At 41.7% G+C, this 21024-nt stretch overlaps 1 protein-coding gene and 1 pseudogene across 13 annotated transcripts in view; both read left to right on the top strand.

The window, feature by feature from the left end:
* LOC148775481 (ankyrin repeat domain-containing protein 26-like) overlaps window positions 1-21024 on the top strand; it is a 221217-nt pseudogene that overhangs the window by 35961 nt on the left and 164232 nt on the right.
* LOC129556627 (uncharacterized) overlaps window positions 1-21024 on the top strand; it is a 77317-nt gene that overhangs the window by 11960 nt on the left and 44333 nt on the right. For 9 of the 13 annotated variants that reach the window (XM_088844289.1, XM_088844287.1, XM_088844290.1 and 6 more), the window contains one exon: window positions 14824-14903. In XM_088844289.1, the coding sequence (XP_088700415.1) occupies window positions 14824-14903 (80 nt within the window). Of the gene's footprint in view, window positions 1-14823; window positions 19114-21024 lie in introns of those variants that run through there. The other 4 variants (XR_016039210.1, XR_016039211.1, XR_016039208.1 and 1 more) reach the window with 2 other exon arrangements.

The following is a 21024-nucleotide window of genomic DNA, read 5'->3' as shown; positions in this document are numbered from 1 at the left end:
TCCCATCTCTTTAAGAATTTTCCACAGTTTGTGGTGATCCACGCAGTCAAAGGATTTATCATAGTCAATAAAGCAGAAGTACTAAGATCATGGCATCTGGTCCCATCATTTCATGGGAAATAGATGGGGAAACAGTGGAAACAGTCTCAGACTTTATTTTTTTGGGCTCCAAAATTACTGCGGATGCTGATTGCAGCCATGAAATTAAAAGACGCTTACTCCTTGGAAGGAAAGCTATGACCAACTTATATAGCATATTAAAAAGCAGAGACATTTCTTTGCCAACCAAGGTCCGTCTAGTCAAGGCTCTGGTTTTTCCAGTGGTCATGTGTGGATGTGAGAGTTGGACTGTGAAGAAAGCTGATCGCTTAAGAATTGATTCTTTTGAACTGTGATGTTGGAGAAGACTCTTGAGAATCCCTTGGACTGCAAGGAGATCCGTCCATTCTAAAGGAGATCAGTCCTGGGTGTTCATTGGAAGGACTGATGCTAAAGCTGAAACTGCAATACTTTGGCCACCTCATGCGACAGGTTGACTCACTGGAAAAGACTCTGATGCTGGGAGGGATTGGGGGCGGGAGGAGAAGGGGACGACAGAGAATGAGATGGCTGGATGGCATCACCGACTCCATGGAGGTGGCTTTGAGTGAACTCCGCGAGTTGGTAATGGACAGGGAGGCCTGGTGTGCTGTGATTCATGGGGTCGCAAAGAGTTGGACACGACTGAGCCACTGAACTGAAAGCAGAGTAGATGTTTTCTGGAACTCTCTTGCTTTTTCAGTGATCCAGCGAATGTTGCCAAGTTGATCTCTGGTTCCTCTGCCTTTTCTACAGCCAGTCGAACATCTGGAAGTTCACGTTTCACGTAGTTTGAAGCCTGGCTTGGAGAATTCTCATTTTAAGGATGAATTACTATCGTTTGGATACGCGTGTGTCCACTAAGGCTGAAGGGCGGCAGGATTTGAGAGCAGCAGGGATGGAGTGAGTCAGGGAGTGGGCTGTAGGGGCTGCGGTCCGGAGGCAGGTGGAGGCCAGGTTATCGAGGCTCCTTGGAGGCCATGGGAGAAACCTCATTTTTTAAATTCCATTTTTCTTTTATATGGGAAAGTACTTGATTTCCAATTTTGTGTTAGTTTCAGATGGATAGCACGTTGATTCAGTTATATGTATACATATATCCAATCTTGTTTAGATTTTTTTTCCCATGTAGGTGACCACAGAATATTGAGTAGAGTTCCCTGTGCTATGCTGGTCCTTGTGGTTAACCAAGGGCAAAGGTGGGGAGGAGGGATAAGCTAGGAGTCTGGGATTAACCTAGACACATTCCTAGATATAAAACAGATTAGCCACAAGGGAATGGCCTCATTTTTTTGCTGAGATAGGAATCTGTTGGAAAGATCTGAGCACTGGATAGAAGAGGTGAGGATCTCTGAAGTTAATCACACCTCTAGTAAGAAGGGCACAGTGTTCCACAGCGTGGAATTTCCCACCACTTGTCCCACATTCGCACCTGTTTCTTTCTGGACATGAGGTGGTGAAGCTCTGCAGATTTAAAGGGAGGGGCAGGTCGTGGACACCGGGTCTGCGTCTTTTTTCTGAGTAACTTGATAGGGAAGGCCAGAGGGTGGCCCCTTCTGAGTCTGTAAGCAGCTTCGGTGAGGAGGGAAAGAAGGCGAGGAGATGCCTGTGGTGACGGTTTTCAGAGTCCGTCAGTCCAGTTCAGTTGTCGCTCAGTCATGACTTGACGCTCTGCAACCCCTGGACTGCGTGCAGCCCATCAGGCCTCCCTGTCCATCACCAACTCCCGGAGCCTGCTCAAACGCACGTCCATCGAGTCGGTGATGCCATCCAGCCCGCTCATCCTCTGTCGTCCCCCTTTTCTCCTGCCTTCAGTCTTTCCCAGCATCAGGGTCTTTTCCAATGAGTCAGTTCTCCGCATCAGGTGGCCAGAGTATTGGACCTTCAGCATTAGTCCTTCCAATGAATATTCAGGACTGATTTCCTTTAGGATTGACTGGTTGGATCTCCTTGCAGTCCAAGGGACTCTCAGGAGTCTTCTCCAACACCACGGTTCAAAAGCATCAGTTCTTTGGTGCTCACCTTTCTTGATGAGACAGCTCTCACATCCGTACATGACTACTGGAACAACCGTAGCTTTGACTAGATGGACCTTTGTCGATAAAGTAATGTCTCTGGTTTCTAATAATGCTGTCTATGTTTGTCATAGTTTTCTTGGAAGAAGCAAGCATCTTAATTTCATGGCTGCAGTCACCATCTACACTGACTTGGAGCCCAAGAAAATCAAGTCTGTCACTGTTTTCACTGTTTCCCCATCTATTTGCCATGAAGTGATGGGAGCGGATGCCATGATCTTAGTTTTTTCAGCGACTTCACTTTCCAGTCTACTGTGGCAAACAGGTTCCAAACAGGAACCTTTGGGTAACAAAAGGCTTTTAATAGACTTCAAATAAATACAAGTTGAAAGTGCTTCACTGACTTTTCCAAAGAATCCCCCTGATTTTACGATTCATACAAATGAGGCTGAGATCCTTGCAAACTCATCCCTCTTTGCTACTGTCTTCATGAACAGCTGCAATATTTTTAGGATGTATACACAAAGACCATTTTGTTATACAACATAGGACTTGGAAATGTAGGAAAACTTCATTGCTGCCTTGAAATGGCACAAAGACAGTCTAGTCTTCAAATGTTCTACATTAGTCGGTATAAAACATGCTTATGGAAAGCTATTCAAGAATGGTGTTTAAAGCAAAGGTCATTTTTTTACCTAATAAGTGACACTTTTGTATCTAACAAGACTCGTTACATGTGCTTTTCCATCTTTTTCTCTTCCCAACATACTTGCAAATGTCTTTTGTTGGATTCCCCTAAGACTGATTCCACGGTTTCCTATAAGAAATTTTTGATCTTGGAAGATGGAAGATAGGGGGGCATGAGGGAAGTGTGGAAGTTGCCCCGTGACCCCAGGCAAGAGGCAGAATGACTTGGAATTCAAGGTGGTGTCAACTGAGAGGTCAGATGTAAGCTGCCGGGACAGAAAGGTGCATCCAGAGAGGTGGTGATACCTTAACCGGACCAGGGCTTCTGTGTTATTCATCTTCTTTCCCGAGGACAGAGCAGAGGCTTGGCACTGGCTTGGTGCTCAGGGAACGTTTGTAGAATAAAGGAATCATCTAGGGTGTGTCCCTCTCACAGGGCTCATGGGAAGGGAGGCAGGCTGTCTTAGGGAGACGTGGAGGGCAGTCACGCTCCCAGGACCCCTTCATGCCATGTCGCATGTGGTGCTGGGTCCATCCTTCCATTCTCTCTGAAATCTCCTGGAGTCCGAGGGACTCTGCAGCCTTCTTAACTTTGGTTTCCCCATGTGAGTTCCAGAAGCAAAACGCTTATTCTCAGCATATAGATAGTTGTCACAGGCACACATTTCCTGTGAGGGCTAAATACAGCTTAAGGTTGAGCGTGCACTCAATTGTCATTCAATATTGGTTGAAAATTACAATGCTTAGTGTATTTACATTTCTTATTCTGGATGTTACCAGTGGCTTCTGTGTTCTGAAGAAGATACGTATTTACCCAGATTTTGCAAGGAAAATTGCCCTTAAAGAAACTCAGAAGTGTTGAGAGTGATGAACAAAACACTGACAGTTGTGGAAACATCCTCTCTATCAGGATAATGATTCACAAGGAGAAAAACGAATATATGAGTTTTATTGCCAAAATGAGAAAAATATCAAGGAAGAGACATATAGTTTTTAAATGTTATTTATACTAAAAATTCCACCTAAACTGTTTCTTCTGTATAGAGGAAATGGAAGTTACCAGGACAATATTATTGATGAATGCCCTTCCCCACTTCTCGTTCAAGGTACTTGGATCACCTCCATGGTCCTGCCTTCTCTTCTGTTCCTGGGGAAGCAGCATACCTGCTCTGTGTCCAGGGGCCCATGCCTGCTGGATTCTCTGGATCCTGGTTTCATAATTATCCTTCCCTTTGACAGTGTCTGTGAAAGATTCTTGTCTGCTGACGCTCTTCTAAGAACATGGCAATATGCCTTGTAGTCCCACAGATGCCAGCGTGGACTCCAGCACAGAGTCCTCCGCCCACCTTCCTCTGCAGGGAGATGCCACTCCCCCCCACCCTCTCCTCTCCTCCCACCTGCCCTCCAGAGCCTTGTTCTACCTCTGCCACTGCTTTGAAGTTTCTTTTGCCAATGCTATTGGCAGCTGATATTTTTGAGAATCGACCTTGCTTCTTTTTCTGCAGTTTCCTTCCATCCACCCTTTTGTTCAGAGTTCCTACTTTCAATGTGTATTGATACCTCTTATAAGCTGGACATTTTGCTAGTGTTGTGGATTGATGATGATAAATGATTTGGTTCCCACCTTCATGGAGTTGATATTCTGCTAGGGGAGATAGATGCTCAGCAAATAGAGGTAAGGGATGTCACTCTAATTGTGCTAAGTACTATAGAAAAAAAAGTGCCAAAATACAAATGAGCATAAGAAGCTTGGAAGAAGTCCCTAGAGAAATTCTGTGTGGGGAAAGACCTGAGTTATAAGTCGTTCTTCAGCTAATAAGAGGATGGGAAGTGTGTGAAGTCGGAGGAACAGCAGTGGTGAGCATCCCAAGGAGGGAAGGCACAGGGGACTTTGAAGGACAGAGAAGAATAAGCAATTGGGGAGTTCAGTGGCTCAGATAATGAGGAGAGAGGGCAACGGGTTGCATATATGCTGCTTAGGCCATTGCAGGATTTTATCATAAAGGCAATGTGACGCCACCAAGTTATGTTTCTCAATCTCAGCACTATTTACATTTGAGGCCAGACGATTATTTAAGAGGTTGGCCTGTGCCCTGTAGGATGTTCAGCAGCGTCCCTGGCATCTATCTACTAGACGCCAGTAAAAAACTGCCAGTGTAACAACCAAGATTGTTTCTGGGCATGGCCAGCATTTCCCTGGAGGGGAAAAGTGCCCCGGTTCAGAATCCTTGATTAAAATGTAAACCACTAGTTTAAATCTTAACTGATTAAGTGTTAAGCCAGGACGTTCCTGATACTTCGGTGGTTAAAACTCTGTGCTGCCTTGCAGGACCAGGTTTGATGCCCGGTTGGGGAACCAAGATTCCACATGCTGCATGGCACAGGCAAGAGGGGGAGAGACAGAGAGAGAAAGGGAAAGAGGATATTATCAGACGCAAAAAGTACTGGGCCACCGTATGTGTATGCACATGGCTAGTAGGCATGCGGAAAGATGTTCATATTTGTCATTAGTCATCAGAGAAATGCATTCATATGATAAGACCACAGTGAGATGCCACCTTACAGCCACCAGACCTGTATCTATAGCTTCCTGAAATGATTGGTTTACTCATCTGATGCCCCCACTAAACAATGAGCACTTTGGGTGATGGGGGATCTCAATGTTCATTTGAATCCCTGGCACAGACCTGCAGTACCTTGTATGGTGTTTGAAGGAGCATGCTTTCCACTGTTTGTTGTATTTTGTTAGAAGAGATTTTTATACTTGTCAGTATACAGCAGTTATTTTAATGGCGTTTCTCTCCACTGTTTGCCTACTCCATCCTGGACTTTCTTCTGTCCTCCGCTTTCCTGTTCGCCGGGAAATTTCAGACTGGACAGACCCAGGGGAAGAGCTTCGCATGCATGCTGTTTCACCCAGAAGGTTTACTTCACTGATCCTAGTCTCATACTCAGACATCTAAGACCACCTTTGTTGTGTGTGTGTGTGTGTGTGCGCGCGCGTGTCTCTGTGCATGTCTGTGTGCGTGTCTGTGTGTGGTCTGTGTGCGTGTGTGTGTCTGTGTATGCATGTCAGTGTGCGCGTGTCTGTGTGTGTGTGTCTGTGTGCATGTGTCTGTGCGTATCTGTGTCTGTGTGTGCATGTCTGTGTGCGTGCGTGTCTGTGTCGGAGTGTCTTGTGTGCGCGTGTGTTTCTGTGTGCACGTGTCTGTGCGTGTCTCTGTGCACGTCTGTGTGTGCGTGTGTCTGTGTGTGCACGCGCATGTGTTTGTGTGAGTGTGTGTGTGTCTCTGTGTGTGTGCATGTGTATCCCATAGTCAGGGCTGCGTTGCTGACATTTGTTGGGCATCACCTCTGATTTTCTGTGACCCTAGGAATTCTTTTTCCCTCGCAGGACTCTCCCCGATCATATATGTATTTTCCATCTTTGGCTCTGCTGCTTGTCTGAAGCACGTCTTGGGTAATCCCTGTAGAGCACTGGTTCTTTTCCTTGTTGCCTCTGGCACACTGATTAGTTGAGAAGCACACATCTCTTGCTGCCGGTGTGCTCTTGTTCTCTAGCACGAGGACGTGGACGCACCGTGGAGTCAGGACCGTGGTCATCCTCGGTCGGTGGGTGGGCCTTCTGACAGTGTGCGCTGTGGGGCTGTGGGCTGGCCCTCGACAACAGCCGAAATGGCTTGCAGCCTTCGGGTTACAGCTTATATCAGTTTTCTGAGGTGTCCGTAAAGTAGCATGGACTGAGAGGCTTCAGCTGCAGAAATGCATTTTCTCTTTGTTTTGAAGGCTGCACGTCTGAGATAAGGTGTTGACAGAGTTGGCTCCTCCTGAGGACCCTGAGGGAAGGACTTGTTGCCTCTCTTCTCAGCTTCTAGGTGGCTGACTTCTCCCTGAGTTTCATGTCATTTTCCTTCTGTATGCGTCTGTGTCCAGTTTTCTTCTTTTTATAAAGACGCCAATCCTATTGAATTAGGGCCCACCTTTAATAAATTCTTTGATTGTCTCTAGATAAGGTTGTACTCTGAAGCACTGCATAGCACTTGAACATAGGAATTTGGAGAGGGACAATTCAGTTCATTATGCACCTGGCCTGGTAAAGGAGAGCTCAGAGAACAGCAGTGTATTGGCTCTATTCAGATACTTGAAGAATTGACTCTTGGAGAAGCAACTAGATTTTGGACTACTTAGATGTTAAAAGTAAATGGTAGCTGTATATATAGAAAAAAGTACTGAAACTTTCTAGCTAGAATTATCTGACCAAGTTTACTTATGAAAAAGATTTCCCTATTAAGGAGAATACTTGCTGTGAGCTGCACTGCCCAGTAGAAATATAAAATAAGTCACATTGGAAATTTAAAATTTTCTGGTGCCATATTAAACCAAGTAGAAAGAAACAGGTGAAATTAATTTTAGCAATATTCTTTATTTAACTCAATATATTGATTTTCATGGGCTTCCCCGGCAGCTCAGACAGTAAAGAATCTGGCTGCAATGCAGGAGACCCAGGTTCAAACCCTGGGTTGAGAAGATCCCCTGGAGAAGGGAATGGCAACCCTCTCCAGTATTCTTGCCTGGAGAATTCCATGGGCATAGGAGCCTGATGGGCTACAGTCTGTGGGGTCACATGACTGAGTGACTAATGCTTTCCCACTTTCATTGATTTAAATGTATAATCAATATAATAACACATCTTAGCCAAACTTGTCACGTTTCAAATGCTCTGTGGTCTCAGTTCAGTTCAGTCTCTCAGTCGTGTCCGACTCTCCGCGACCCCATGAATCACAGCACGCCAGGCCTCCCTGTCCATCACCAACTCCCGGAGTTCACTCAAACTCATGTCCACAGAGTCGGTGATGCCATCTAGCCATCTCATTCTCTGTCATCCCCTTCTCCTCCCGCCCCCAATCTTTCCTAGCATCAGAGTCTTTTCCAGTGAGTCAACTCGTCGCATGAGGTGGCCAAAGTATTGCAGTTTCAGCTTTAGCATCAGTCCTTCCAATGAACACCCAGGATTGATCTCCTTTAGGATGGACTGGTTGGATCTCCTTGCAGTACAAGGGACTCTCAAGAGTCTTCTCCAACACCACAGTTCAAAAGCATCAATTCTTCGGCGATCAGCTTTCTTCACAGTCCAACTCTCACATCCATACATGACCACGGGAAAAACCATAGCCTTGACTAGACGGACCGTTGTTAGCAAAGTAATGTCTCTGCTTTTCAACATACTATCAAGGCTGGTCATAACTTTCCTTCCAAGGAGTAAGCGTCTTTTCATTTCATGGCTGCAGTCAGCATCTGCAGTGATTTTGGAGCCCAAAAAAATAAAGTCTGACACTGTTTCTACTGTTTTTCCATCTATTTCCCATGAAGCGATGGGACCAGATGCCATGATCTTTGTTTTCTGAATGTTGAGCTTCAAGCCAACCTTTTCACTCTCCTCTTTCACTTTCATCAAGAGGCTTTTGAGTTCCTCTTCACTTTCTGCCATAAGGGTGGTGTCATCTGCATATCTGAGGTTATTGATATTTCTCCCGGCAATCTTGATTCCAGCTTGTGCTTCTTCCAGCCCAGCGTTCCTCATGATGTACTCTGCATGTAAGTTAAATAAGCAAGGTGACAATATACAGCCTTGACGTACTCCTTTTCCTATTTGGAACCAGTCTGTTGTTCCATGTCCAGTTCTGACTGTTGCTTCCTGACCTGCATACAGGTTTCTCAAGAGACAGGTCAGGTGGTCTGGTATTCCCATCTCTTTCAGAATGTTCCACAGTTTATTGTGATCCACACAGTCAAAGGCTTTGGCATAGTCAATGAAGCAGAAATAGATGTTTTTCTGAAACTCTCTTGCTTTCTCCATGATCCAGCGGACGTTGGCAATTTGATCTCTGGTGCCTCTGCCTTTTCTAAAACCTGCTTGAACATCTGGGAGTTCACGGTTCACATATTGCTGAAGCCTGGCTTGGAGAATTTTGAGCATGAGTTTACTAGCGTGTGAGATGAGTGCAATTGTCCGGTAGTTTGAGCATTGTTTGGCATTGCCTTTCTTTGGGATTGGAATGAAGACTGACCTTTTCCAGTCCTGTGGCCACTGCTGAGTTTTCCAAATTCGCTGGCATATTGAGTGCAGTACTTTCACAGCATCATCTTTCAAGATTTGAAATAGCTCAACTGGAATTCCATCACCTCCACTAGCTTTGTTTGTAGTGATGCTTTATAAGGCCCACTTGACTTCACATTCCAAGATGTCTGGCTCTAGGTCAGTGATCACATTATCGTGACTATCTTGGTCATGAGCTTTTTTGTACAGTTCTTCTGTGTATTCTTGCCACCTCTTCTTAATATCTTCTGCTTCTGTTAGGTCCTGTGGTCTCAGGTGAGCCCATATTCAGCAGCATCTGTAGAGCACATGTCTTCTCAATTGGGACCAAATCATCTACAAAGAAATGAAAAATGGTTCTTGAGGGATCATTAACTTAACTCTTTTTATTTTATATAAAGCACAGTATGTACACAACATCTAAATAGATGTTCAGAGCATCTGTGATATTAACATTTCATGGAGGATGATTAGAAAACTAGATGTCCAAAAAACCTCTTCAGCTTGTCAGTAATGAAATAGCACTGAGTGTCTGTGGTGTAGATTCTGTCCTAAAGGTTTAATCCCAGTACCACCCCTACTAGCTTAGCTAGGTTTCCTTGGACAAGTTAGTTAAGTTAAGCCTTAGTCTATTTATCTGTAAAATGGGGATAATAATAGTGTCTACCTCTTAAAGTTTTATAAATACCAAAAGAGAAAATCCATTTAAAGTTTAAACTGCAGCTCAGACAAAAATGTTTAGGATGTGTCTGTTATTATTTGGTCAGGGAGTTTTGTAAAGAATATTCTGGTATCAGGAGAGAGTTTGGACTATTTTGTCACTGCTTACCAGTTTATTTATTATTATAGTTGATTTATTATGTTTCAGGTGTACAGCATATTGATTCAGTATTTATATAGATCATACCCCAGGATATATAATTTATTTTATAGTTATTCATTTTCACATTTCATCATTTTAGTGAGATATGATTGTCATATAACATTGTATTAGCATATATTATTGATTAATATCAGCACTTGCTATTTAGTTGCTAAGTCATGTCTGACCCTTTTGTGACCACGTGGCCTGTAGCCCACCAGTCTCCTCTGTCCATGGGATTTTCCAGGAAAGAGTACTGGAGTGGGTTGCCATTTCCTTCTCCAGGAGATCTTCCCAAACCAGGAATTGAACCCATGTCTCCTGCTTTGTCAGGTGGATTCTTTACCACTTGAGAAGCCCTTATATCAGCACATTGATGAACAAATCATGAGCAAATAAAGATGTCATAGGATTTTGTTGATTTTAATATAGATTCCAGTGACTTTTTCTTGCTGTACTATCTTTCATTTCCGCCCCCCTCTCATACTGAGGTTTTATGGAGACTTTTTATTTTGTTCCTTGACTTTTATTTGACCTAAAATCTTTTTCAGGAACTCATGTAAATAGCAAAATAGCAGCTTCTTATAACATTATAATACATTTGACTTTTGAGGTGATAGGGTTGAGAGTGAAATGGTTTCTATGAAGGAAACAGAGGTACATAGAAGTTTACTGTACATTATCCACAATTACTAACTTAAGACAGTGTGTTTATTAATGTTCTTCTTTTCAAGGTGGAAGTTTATTGGAAAAAATACCTTATAACTTTAAATAAGCAAACTGAAGTTGAATTCCTAGATATAAGCCATTTACTTACAAGAAACAGGGACGTCTACATTTTAAGCTCACTGGTGTTTCTTGGCATTTGCATCATTGTATTCCTGACATCACTGAAAAGTTGAAATGCAGATTCTCAAACCCTATTCCAGTTTGAGAATGTCTCCTAAATGAGAAACTTCAGAGAAAGGGCTCAGGAGTCTGTGTTTTAACAAGTCCCCCCGTAAATCTGATGCACCAGAAGTTTGAAAACCACTGTCCTATGGAATAGACATGTTGTTGATGGAGAAAGAGTAAAAACTAGACCATATGAGAGTTATCTACATTATTCTGCAGTGAGATGCTGCAGTTACCTTGGAAATGAAGGACGGCCATGTATTTCAAACTTCAAACTAGAGCAGATATTCTGACAATTAAGGATATTTGATCTCTGCGTCTGGTGTCTCTGTTTCTGCTTTGCCATAAGATCATCTATACCGTTTCTTCTAGAGTCCATGTAGATTCTTCTAATATTATATATGCATTAATATACAGTGTTTGTCTTTCTGACTTACGTCACTCTGTCTGTATGACACTCTCCCGGTTCATGCACATCTGTACAAATACGATTTCATTCCATTTCATGGCTGAGTGATATTCCGTTGTATATATGCACCACACTTCTTTATCCATTCCTGTGTTGCTAGACACTTAGGTTGTCATCCTAAATGTCTAGGTTGCTTCCCAAATGTTTATAGACATTTAGGTTGCTTCCTAAATTGGCTATTGTAAATAGTGCTGTTATGAACATTGGGATGCATGTGTCTTTTTGAATTATGCTTTTCTCTGGGTATAAGCCCAGTAGTGGGATCACTGGGTCATATGATAGTTCTATTTTTAATTTTTAAAGGAACTTCCATACTGTTTTCCCTAGTGGCTGTATCAATTTATACTCCCACCAACAGTGCAGGAGGGTTCCATTTTCTCCATACTCTCTCCAGCACTTATTGTTTGTAGACATTTTGATGATGGCCATTCTGACCAGGGTGAGGTGGTATCTTATTTTAGTTTTGGTTTCCATTTAGCTAATAATGAGCAATGTTGAGCATCTTTTCATGTGTTCATTGGCCATCTATATGTCTTTTTTGGAGAAATGGCTACATACTCCATAGCACAGGGAACTCTATTTAATGTATTGTATTGACCTGAATGGGAAGGAAATCCAAAGGGGAGGGGTTATATGTATACATTGACTTCCCAGGTGACTCAGTGGTAAATAATCTATCTGCAATGCAGAAGATGCTGGAGATGTGGGTTTGATCCCTGGTCGGGAAGATCCCTTGTGGGAGGAAATGGCAACCCACTCCAGTGTTCTTGCCTGGAAAATTACACAGGCAGAGGAGCCTAGAGGGCTACAGTCCATGAGGTTGCAAAGAGTCAGACATGACTGTGGCTGAGCACATGTGTGAATGCATACAGCTGATTCACTTTGCTGCCCAGTAGACACTAACGCAACATTGTAAAGCAATTGTGCGCCAATAAAAATTAATTTTAAAAAGGAATACTTGAGGTCTGGGTTGAGTGGCTACCTCAGTGTGGGGAGAAAATAGACACTTGCTGCTATGTGGGAGGTGGGAAAAAACCAGGTGGAAGTGAAAGTGGATATTCATGTATTTCTGGGTTAGATCCTGCTTTGCATGGCAAGAATGCCAAGTGCCAGCTGATCTTGGAATGTTAGAGGTGATTATGGAGGAAGCAGGCAGGGAGCTGAGATAAATGATCATTTAGCAGAACTGTGGCAGGAAGAGTGGGGTCAAAAAATATTGAACAAAGGAACTTCAATTTTGGAGGAGGAGAAGGAATAAGCTAGAAATAGCAGTATCAGAAGCACCGAGGCAGCCTAACACAATGTTCCAGCATATAAATTTGAGCGGTTTTACTCTGCTAACTTTAAGTATTTGATTGTCTGGGATCCTGGCAGTGAACTGTCACCAAGATTTTGATTAGAATCTTATCAGATACTCTTGTCAGACACTCTGATAAGAAAAGGAACTGACATGAGAATGACAAGTTACATCTACAGGTTAATTGCAAATTTGCCTGGAAATGGGATTGTGTGTTCTGTGAAGCCTGATGAAAACTTTTATTTTGCCCAACGCTGGAAGAGTAGGTGATATAATGGAACTGAAAATATTGCTATGATTTATTGGAAATATTGCTCTGAACTTTTATGCATGTAATCTCATAGGAGAAGCCTAAAATATTTTAAAAATTATTCTTCCATTATAATATCAAATTTGTTTCCAAATGTCTTTTTTTTTTTTACATTTAGAAGTAATTCTGGAATTTTAAAATTCCAGCTCAGGTTCTATGCAACAGCGCAATCCTCGTAAAGGATATTTCCAGACTGCGTGTTAAGCACGAATCTTAAGAATATCAGGATAAAACATAACGGCAGTTCCTCAGAAAATTACACATAGAACTACCATATGATCCAGTTATTCCGCTTCTGAGTATATATGGAAAAGAATTAAAAGCAGGGACGCAAACAGTTATCTGTGGACCGTTATCGTAGCAGCATAGTTCACAATCACAGAAGGTTAGGAACAACCCCAATGTCCATCGGTGGATGAGTGAATAAACAAAGTGATACATCCATGTAATTGAATATTTTTCAGTCTTAAAAGGAAGGGCATTTTGACACCTACTGTGACATGGATGAAGCTTGAGCACATTATACTGAATGAAATCGACCAGATACAAAAGGAAGAATACTTGTGTGATTCTACTTATGTGTGTGTGTTAGTTGCTTAGTCGTGTCCGACTCTCTGCAACTCGGTAGATTGTAGCCCACCAGCCTACTTATATGAGTTATCAAAGAGTAGTCTGATTCATAGATACAGAAATGGTGATTGTCAGGGCCTGGGGCAAGGAGGGAATGGTGAGTTAGTGTTTACTGAGCGTGGAGTTTGAGTTTGGGAAGATGAAAATATTCTGGGGATGGGCGGTGGTCATGGTTGCATAGCAGTGTGAAAGTACATTAAGTACTTTGCTTAATGAACTTAATGAACCTTACACTTAAAAATGGTGAATTTTATATTATATATATATTTACCCCAATAAAAAAGAATACTGATAATCATTTAATATTTTAATAATTTAACCTTTAAAAGTTACTACAATAATCTACGACAATAATAATAAATATTTTTATGTGCCAAGAATTGGTCCAGGTTCTTTACCCAGATTACCCTATTTAATTCTAACTAAAACACTCTGAGGGAGGTATGATTATTGTCTTATTTTTTCCCCAGTTGTTGTTGTGTAAACTGAGGCACAGGGAGGCACGGGCAGTGTGAGCCCAAGGGGTTGGCCTCCAGTTACTAGTTGACCTGACTCTCACAGCTCACTATGTGCTCGGAGCCTTAGATCCGCTCTACCCATCAGGAAGACAACCCCAGATTCCAAAATGATCTCCGCAAGCTCTAAATTTATTACAGATCTTTTTGATCAAGAGGATATGACATACCACAGTTATAATGTGTATGAAAAAGCTGGAATAAACTGGTTATTTATGTCTCTTTTTAAAAAAAGACCTCAGTGTTTCAGTATAAAAATCCATATCCAGTGACATGTGTTTTTTTGTGCAGATGGTATGCCTCTCTGAAAATTGCCAAAAGAAAAGAATACATATTTTAGAAATGTTAAATATTGTAATTACAATGCAGGCAGTTTTTGCTTTGTAATATGCATGCTTTAAACTCAGAAGACTGTCTGTGATGTTTTATTGTGTGAGATTTAAATTTGAAACAGTTTTGTGTATAGCTTTCTGAATATGTAGAAGATGGCCTTATTTACTGTCCTTGGAAATAGCAATACCTAAATGCTGTGTTAACTCTCTTTAATACAATTAAGATCATTTTATAGAGCAAATATAATTTAAAATAATATCCTCAAGCATGGATTTTAATTAATTTTAATCATATAAAGTATGTAATGTTTAGTGTTTTATTTGGAAAACTAAATATAACTTTTTAATAGAAAACATGCCAATGCCTTTAAAAGTGTGTCTCAATCAATAAATACATGCATCACTGACCTTTTCCTTTTTAAACAATATTCTGATTATCAGTAGAGCATCTCCAGTTATGTAATTAATAATCTTATGATGTTAAAGATATCGTGTTTAGTTTTTTGAAACTAATTAGTTTTTACTAATAATTGATGATCTTGGAGAAACTCTTAATTATTAACTTGTTAAGTTATTCCCAGGTAAGACTTTCTACTGTGGCACATGTTGATATACACGTGTTTTCTTACACTTCTAGGACTCCACTCTTGTCACTCCGATTATTTTGAGGACTGACCCCCAGGGATTTTTCTTTTACTGGACAGATCAAAACAAGGAAAGAAGTGAGATATGTTTCACTTACATTTTCCAGTGAGTTGTTGATTTGCAAGTATTCAGGTTTCTCTTTGTTTCACAGGTGATTCTTTGTAATTTATTTAAAGATTCTAATTAAAAAGAATGCCTAAAATGGAAATGTCTGGAGAGTTTCCAAGGACTGTAGCCTGAAGAATTAGATGTGCTAAATCCTAGAACATTTGGCACTTTTCAGGACAAGAGCATGGAACTGTGAATTGCATTTGTTGTAGAGGGAAGTTAGCTGGTGTTACTGCTGTAAGTCTCCCCGCAGCTGTTTCCATAGGGAATGAAGAAAATGGATAAGAAAGCCCCTGTGACCCCATGACTGTAACTGTGACTTTCCCTTTCTCTTCCTTCTGCCCTTTGTTGCTTATTGGGGTTCCCCCAGCCTCGGCAGGAATTTGGCCTTGATAATTGGTTCACATTAGAAAATCAGGAATAAAATTCCTTTAGACTATATCTTCCCATTTTCAGGAATTTTTTTCCTGTTTTAGCTTTCTGTCCACCATATCATAAATTTAGAATCTCATTTATTATGGAACCAATTGAGCTGATTCCATATTGAATTATTAAAAAGTAGAATGTCTGCAGATCATAAAATTTATTTGGAGTTTAACAGGCAGTTAGACCAGAATATTCATAGAAAGTGGTTATTATTTCAATAGACAATGCTATGGTTCTGCACTTGAACCTCCGAGGCCACCGACCACAGAATATTTTGGTGCTATAAGTTCTGATATTTGGAAAGATAGGGCAGGTTTTATTGGGATTGCCAAAGTGATACTGAAACGATAAAATGCCTGGGCCAAATTGTGAGGCACTGGTAACCTTTTCACGTCCTGGTGTTATTCCTCTACATCCAGGGCTACTGGTTGTCAGCCTAGCTTTCTGCCTTTGGGGGCAACCTGGGCTTCATCAGTGAGCAATGGTACAGAGACTGCTCTGTACAGAGGCTCATTTGGGGTCTGGGTGGAGGCTGGAAAGTAATATATGGCCCCCAGGGTCAGTCCTGAATGTGTCTCTTTAACACATCTTCCAAAGGACAGATTTTACCTTTGTTGTCCTGGAGTTGCTTTCTGAATGTGGGTGCTCTATAGTCACCTCTGGCGATAGACATGGGGCCACAGACATAGACCCCAAGCTAATGTCAAAAACCTCGTTTGAGTAAGATTTCATACTGACTGTTCATGTTTATTACTGGGTGTGTTAATCACTTTGGCTTTGACATTCTGTTTGGTTTCCTGCTGTTATGTATAAAACAATGGCTTGAAAGGGTTCTTTTTTTTTTTTCTTCCTATAGGCTATTTTTAGAACTGTTGAAGCTGTATTCATGAAAGATATATTTATAATGCCTAGAACATTTTTAAAGTTGGGTATTTGTACAAGAGACTGGACTGTCAGTTTGATTTTTCAGCTTGTAAATCAAACTTCTATAAAAGCAGCAGAAGATATTTTGGGGATTTTAAATAATTCATAGCAACTCAGTTAAGCTCCCCTTTAAAACCAATCATAAATATTTCTTTGCTTGAGAAAGAAAAAAGTGTTTAGGACCAGAGGCTCTTTGATGTACATCTCTTGTTCCATGAACCCAGTATTTTGAATCATGCTTATTTTCAAATGTAGGAAAAAAAACTCAGTTTTTGAATACAGACCATTTTCTCTTGGTTGTAATGCAGTTTATGATCAGATGAAACAGATGTTGTGGTAGCAATATTTCTTTTTATTACTTTTGTTTTCATGAGCATGAATCTTTCAGTTCTAGCCAAGAGATGGTAGTTTCATTTTTCACTTTCTAAGTTAACCATCAGTCATATATCAGAGTTTGCAGGTTTGTTTTTTTTAATGATCATATATTAATATCTAAAAGACGAGGTAATTTAAGAAAAAAATGAAACTTTACATGATTCCAAGTTTGTAATCTTCTGGCATTAAGCCCAGTTCTAGAGCCAGAGAGAGTCATGAGTCCACTTCTAGGAGACGGACCCCTGTGAGTGATGTGTTAGCAGCTCAAACGCATGTGAGCAGAGATGGTGCTCACGGATGAGGGAGTAAGCTTCGAGTGACAAGTGAGCGTTCAGTCCATGTGTTTGCATAGCAGAATTTGAAGGGATGGGCTGAGTGTTGCGTTCACGGTATTGCTTAGAGGCCTACTTTCTTTAAAATACTTTAATTGACAGTTAGTCTTGGTGATGAGTCTAGCACATGTACTACAGAGTTTACATCTCAGAGAAAAAATACGATACTTTTTAAAATTTATCCCCCGATTCCCTCCTCGCCTCTGCTTGAAAGCTTGCATTGGTGTCTGTGTGATTCACCTCTTCTCTCTGGAGCTGCTGCTTTCGTCTTCGTCCGTGTTTCTCCTTGGTCCACGAAGCCTGTGCCAAAGTCCTTTGTTTTATTTAAATTTTTATTTATTTTTAATTGGAGGATGATTGCTTTACAATGTTGTATTGGTTTCTGCTGCACAACAACGTGACTCACCTTTCATTATACAGAGACCCCTCCCTCCGGAGCCCCCTCCCACCTCCCCCATCCCCTGTCTAGGTTATCACCAAGCACCAGCTGAGCTCCCTGTTTTATGAAGCTCTTTGATTAGTGATCAGTTGGCCTGGCGTGCTGTGATTCATGAGGTCGCGGAGAGTCGGACACGACTGAGTGACTGAACTGAACTGAACTGAAGCCTAGTCTGCTCAGAGGTGTGCTGAGTGGCTTGAGAAGTAAAGAATATTGTTACAGGATTTTCTTTTCACAGCCTGGAGGAAAATCCTCACATCTGATGGGTTCTTATCCAGGTCCTCTCTCCCATCCTGACCACACTGTACCATGGACCACTGATTTGAAGCCACTGGTTTTGCTCTCTGTGAACCTTGACAGGTGTCCTGTAACCCAGCCTTTGATTTGCTACCATAGAATTGATAGGTGGCAAAGAAGATTGATAACCCAGATAACAGATTGAAGAACTTAAAAACCAGAGCTGGCAAGGAACTTTTAGGTAGCAGAAATGTGTTTCTGATGAAACATTAAAGGCATGTTTGGGGTTTGGTGGGGAGCGGATAAATATGAACATCATCTTAAGGGAACTGTTCATACTTGGTACCGGCTCTGGGCTTATTCTAATCATTCTTTCCCTTTTAATGTTGGCTCTGTAAATTTTATTGACTGTAATTAGCAGAAATGAGATTCTGAATATGACTATCTTAAGCATGGGTGTTTTTCTTATGTCAGTGTGTGTCATGTGAAGAAGATCATTTTATTTGTGACAGTGAGTGAGAAGGGGCTCTTGGACAGGCTGAGTATGGAAGAGGTTTCCTGCATTAAATTATGACTTTTCTTTGGAGCTATGCCATGTCAGGACCAGAAACCAAGGTAGGAAGGGTTGTGCATGAAAAACGTGTGAACTACAAGAGGAATCTGTATGGGAGCCAAAGAAGAAAAGGGGGTCCATGTAAAAGGCGAACCTAAACATAGTCTGTTAGAATACGAAACAAAGTAGACCTCTGCCTTGCAACCTGAGGCCCTATTCCTGGGCCAAGATTGGTGTAAAAATAAAACTAGTCACCACCAGTTCAGATACAAGAAGTTCAATATAGTTTAGTAAACTCTTCCTTGTATCCCTAAAACAGGAGCTTGGGGAAGGGGAAAGAGGACCACATAATTAAATTACAAAGGAAGAGGAGGAGAGATACACGTTTTAAAGGAAGAATTCCTACTACTTGATCTTTTGCTGTTACAGATACTTATTTTTGTTTTTGTGGCTAACCCACAAATAATAATAGGTTCTTTTTGTAAGAGAGTGAAGCAGCGTTGATGTCCTCGACTCCCCCACCTTTGACCACAATCCTAGCCCTCTCCAAAGTCAACTGCTGGTGGGACTTGCCTGGTGGTCCAGTGGATAAGACTCTGTGCTCTCACTGCCAAGGACCCGGGTTTGATCCCTGAACAGGCAACTAAAATCCCACCAACTGTGCAGTGCAGCATGAAGTCAACTGCTGGTAACGGCTTCATGGTATCTTTCCAGGTCTCTCTTTAATGAATTTGTGTGTGTATTAACTATGGAAATATTTTGTTTTGTTTATATCCATCTGTATCCTAAATAACATCATTCTATTTTCACTTTTCCACAAACTTGATTTTCACTTTACAGTATGTCTTATGGAATTTTTCATGTAAGTACATGTGTTGCTGCTGCTGCTGCTGTGTCACTTCAGTCGTGTCCGACTCTGTGTGACCCCATAGACGGAAGCCCACCAGGCTCCCCCGTCCCTGGGATTCTCCAGGCAAGAACACTGGAGTGGGTTGCCATTTCCTTCTCCAATGTGTGAAAGTGAAAAGTGAAAGTGAAGTCGCTCAGTCGTGTCCGACCCTTAGCGACCCCATGGACTGCAGCCTACCAGGCTCCTCCATCCATGGAATTTTCTAGGCAAGAGTACTGGAGTGGCTTGCCATTGCCTTCTCCGAAGTACATGTGTATCCACTTTATTTTTCTTATACCTCTATAATATCCCATGGAATGGCTGTGTGTATAGTCACTAATCATGTCCAACTTTCTGCAACCCCATAGACTGTAGCACACCAGGCTCCTCTGTCTAGGGAATGTTCCAGACAACAGAACTGGAGTGGGTTGCCATTCCCTGCTCCAGGGGATATTCCTGACCCAAGGATTGAACCTTAGTCTCTTGCATCTCCTGCATTGACAGGTGGATTCTTTGCCACTGTGTCACCTTAGAGGCCCAGGGAATGGATGATCAAATTTTATTTAACAATAAAATAGTCTCATTGGTGGACTCTTGGTATTTGTTTCTAGTTTGGGCTACACGAAAAAGTCTTGTACTTTGGAGTAATACTTCGTCTTACGTATCTCTCTCTGAGTATATGGGTCAGGCGTCCCTGAGGTAAATTTTGAGAAGTACAGTTGCTGATTGAAGGCTATATATATCCTAAATTTTAGTTAATGGTTGTGTCATTTTATAGCTTTGCCAGTCCTGTGTGAGAGGAACTGTTTCCTCAATCCCCACCAACACTATTAAGAAACATTTTAATTTTCGTCAACTTGATGCAACCATTGTATCTCTGCTCTAGTTTGCTGTTGCCTGATTTGCTAATGAGCTGTGTACATTTTCCAACATTATGGGTAATTTCTGTTTCCTTTTCCATCAATAGCCTGCTTAAATTCTTTGCCTTGTGTTGAGAGTTGTCCATTTATTCTGGATGTTAATCCTTTAGCTGTTAGGGATATTTCAAACACTTTCTTCCTGTCTGTGGCTTACTTTGAATTTCTTAACTTTTATGCATGACAAAAGATGACATGACATTTTCAAATTTGATATATTCATAGTCCAACTTTTTTTTTGCTTTTTGCTTTATTCAAGATTTTTCTTATTCATCATACTCTTACCCATCATTATTATTAGTTCAGATTTTTATTTCATGTAAAAATGTCTTAGTCCGTTTGGGCTGCTGTAACGGAACTCTGTAGACTGGGTAGTTCATAAATGACGTATTTCTTAGGGTTCAGGAGGCTGGAAGTCCAAGACCAGGGTATCAGCCTGGCCAGAGAGACCCCTCTTCTGTGCTGCAGATTTCTCGTGTCCTCATGTGGTGGAAGGGGCTCAGGGTCTCTGTGTTCGTGCTTAGTCGCTCCTGTCCAACTCTTTGCAGCCGCATGGAGTGTAGCCCGCCAGGCTCCTGTGTCCGTGGGATTTCCCAGGCAAGAACACTGGTGTGGGTTGCTATTTCCTCCTCCAGGGGATCTTCCCAACCCAGGGATTGAACCCGGGTCTCCTGCATTGCAGGTGGATTCTTTACCACTGAGCCACCAGGGAAGCCTGAGGATCTCTCTCGAGCTTCTTTTATACGGGTACTAATCCCATCAATACATCATGAGGAACGCTGGGCTGGAAGAAGCACAAGCTGGAATCAAGATTGCTGGGAGAAATATCAATAACCTCAGATATGCAGATGACACTACCCTTATGGCAGAAAGTGAAGAGGAACTCAAAAACCTCTTGATGAAAGTGAAAGAGGAGAGTGAAAAGGTTGGCTTGAAGCTCAACATTCAGAAAGCAAAGATCATGGCATCTGGTCCCATCACTTCATGGGAAAT

Source organism: Moschus berezovskii, chromosome 15, assembly GCF_049115385.1.
Source record: "Moschus berezovskii isolate FMDL1 chromosome 15, NW_MosBer_1.0, whole genome shotgun sequence".
NCBI classification, from domain to species: Eukaryota; Metazoa; Chordata; class Mammalia; order Artiodactyla; family Moschidae; genus Moschus; species Moschus berezovskii.
The sequence above is the reverse complement of the archived record's forward strand: the minus strand, read 5'-3'. Positions and strand labels throughout refer to the sequence as shown.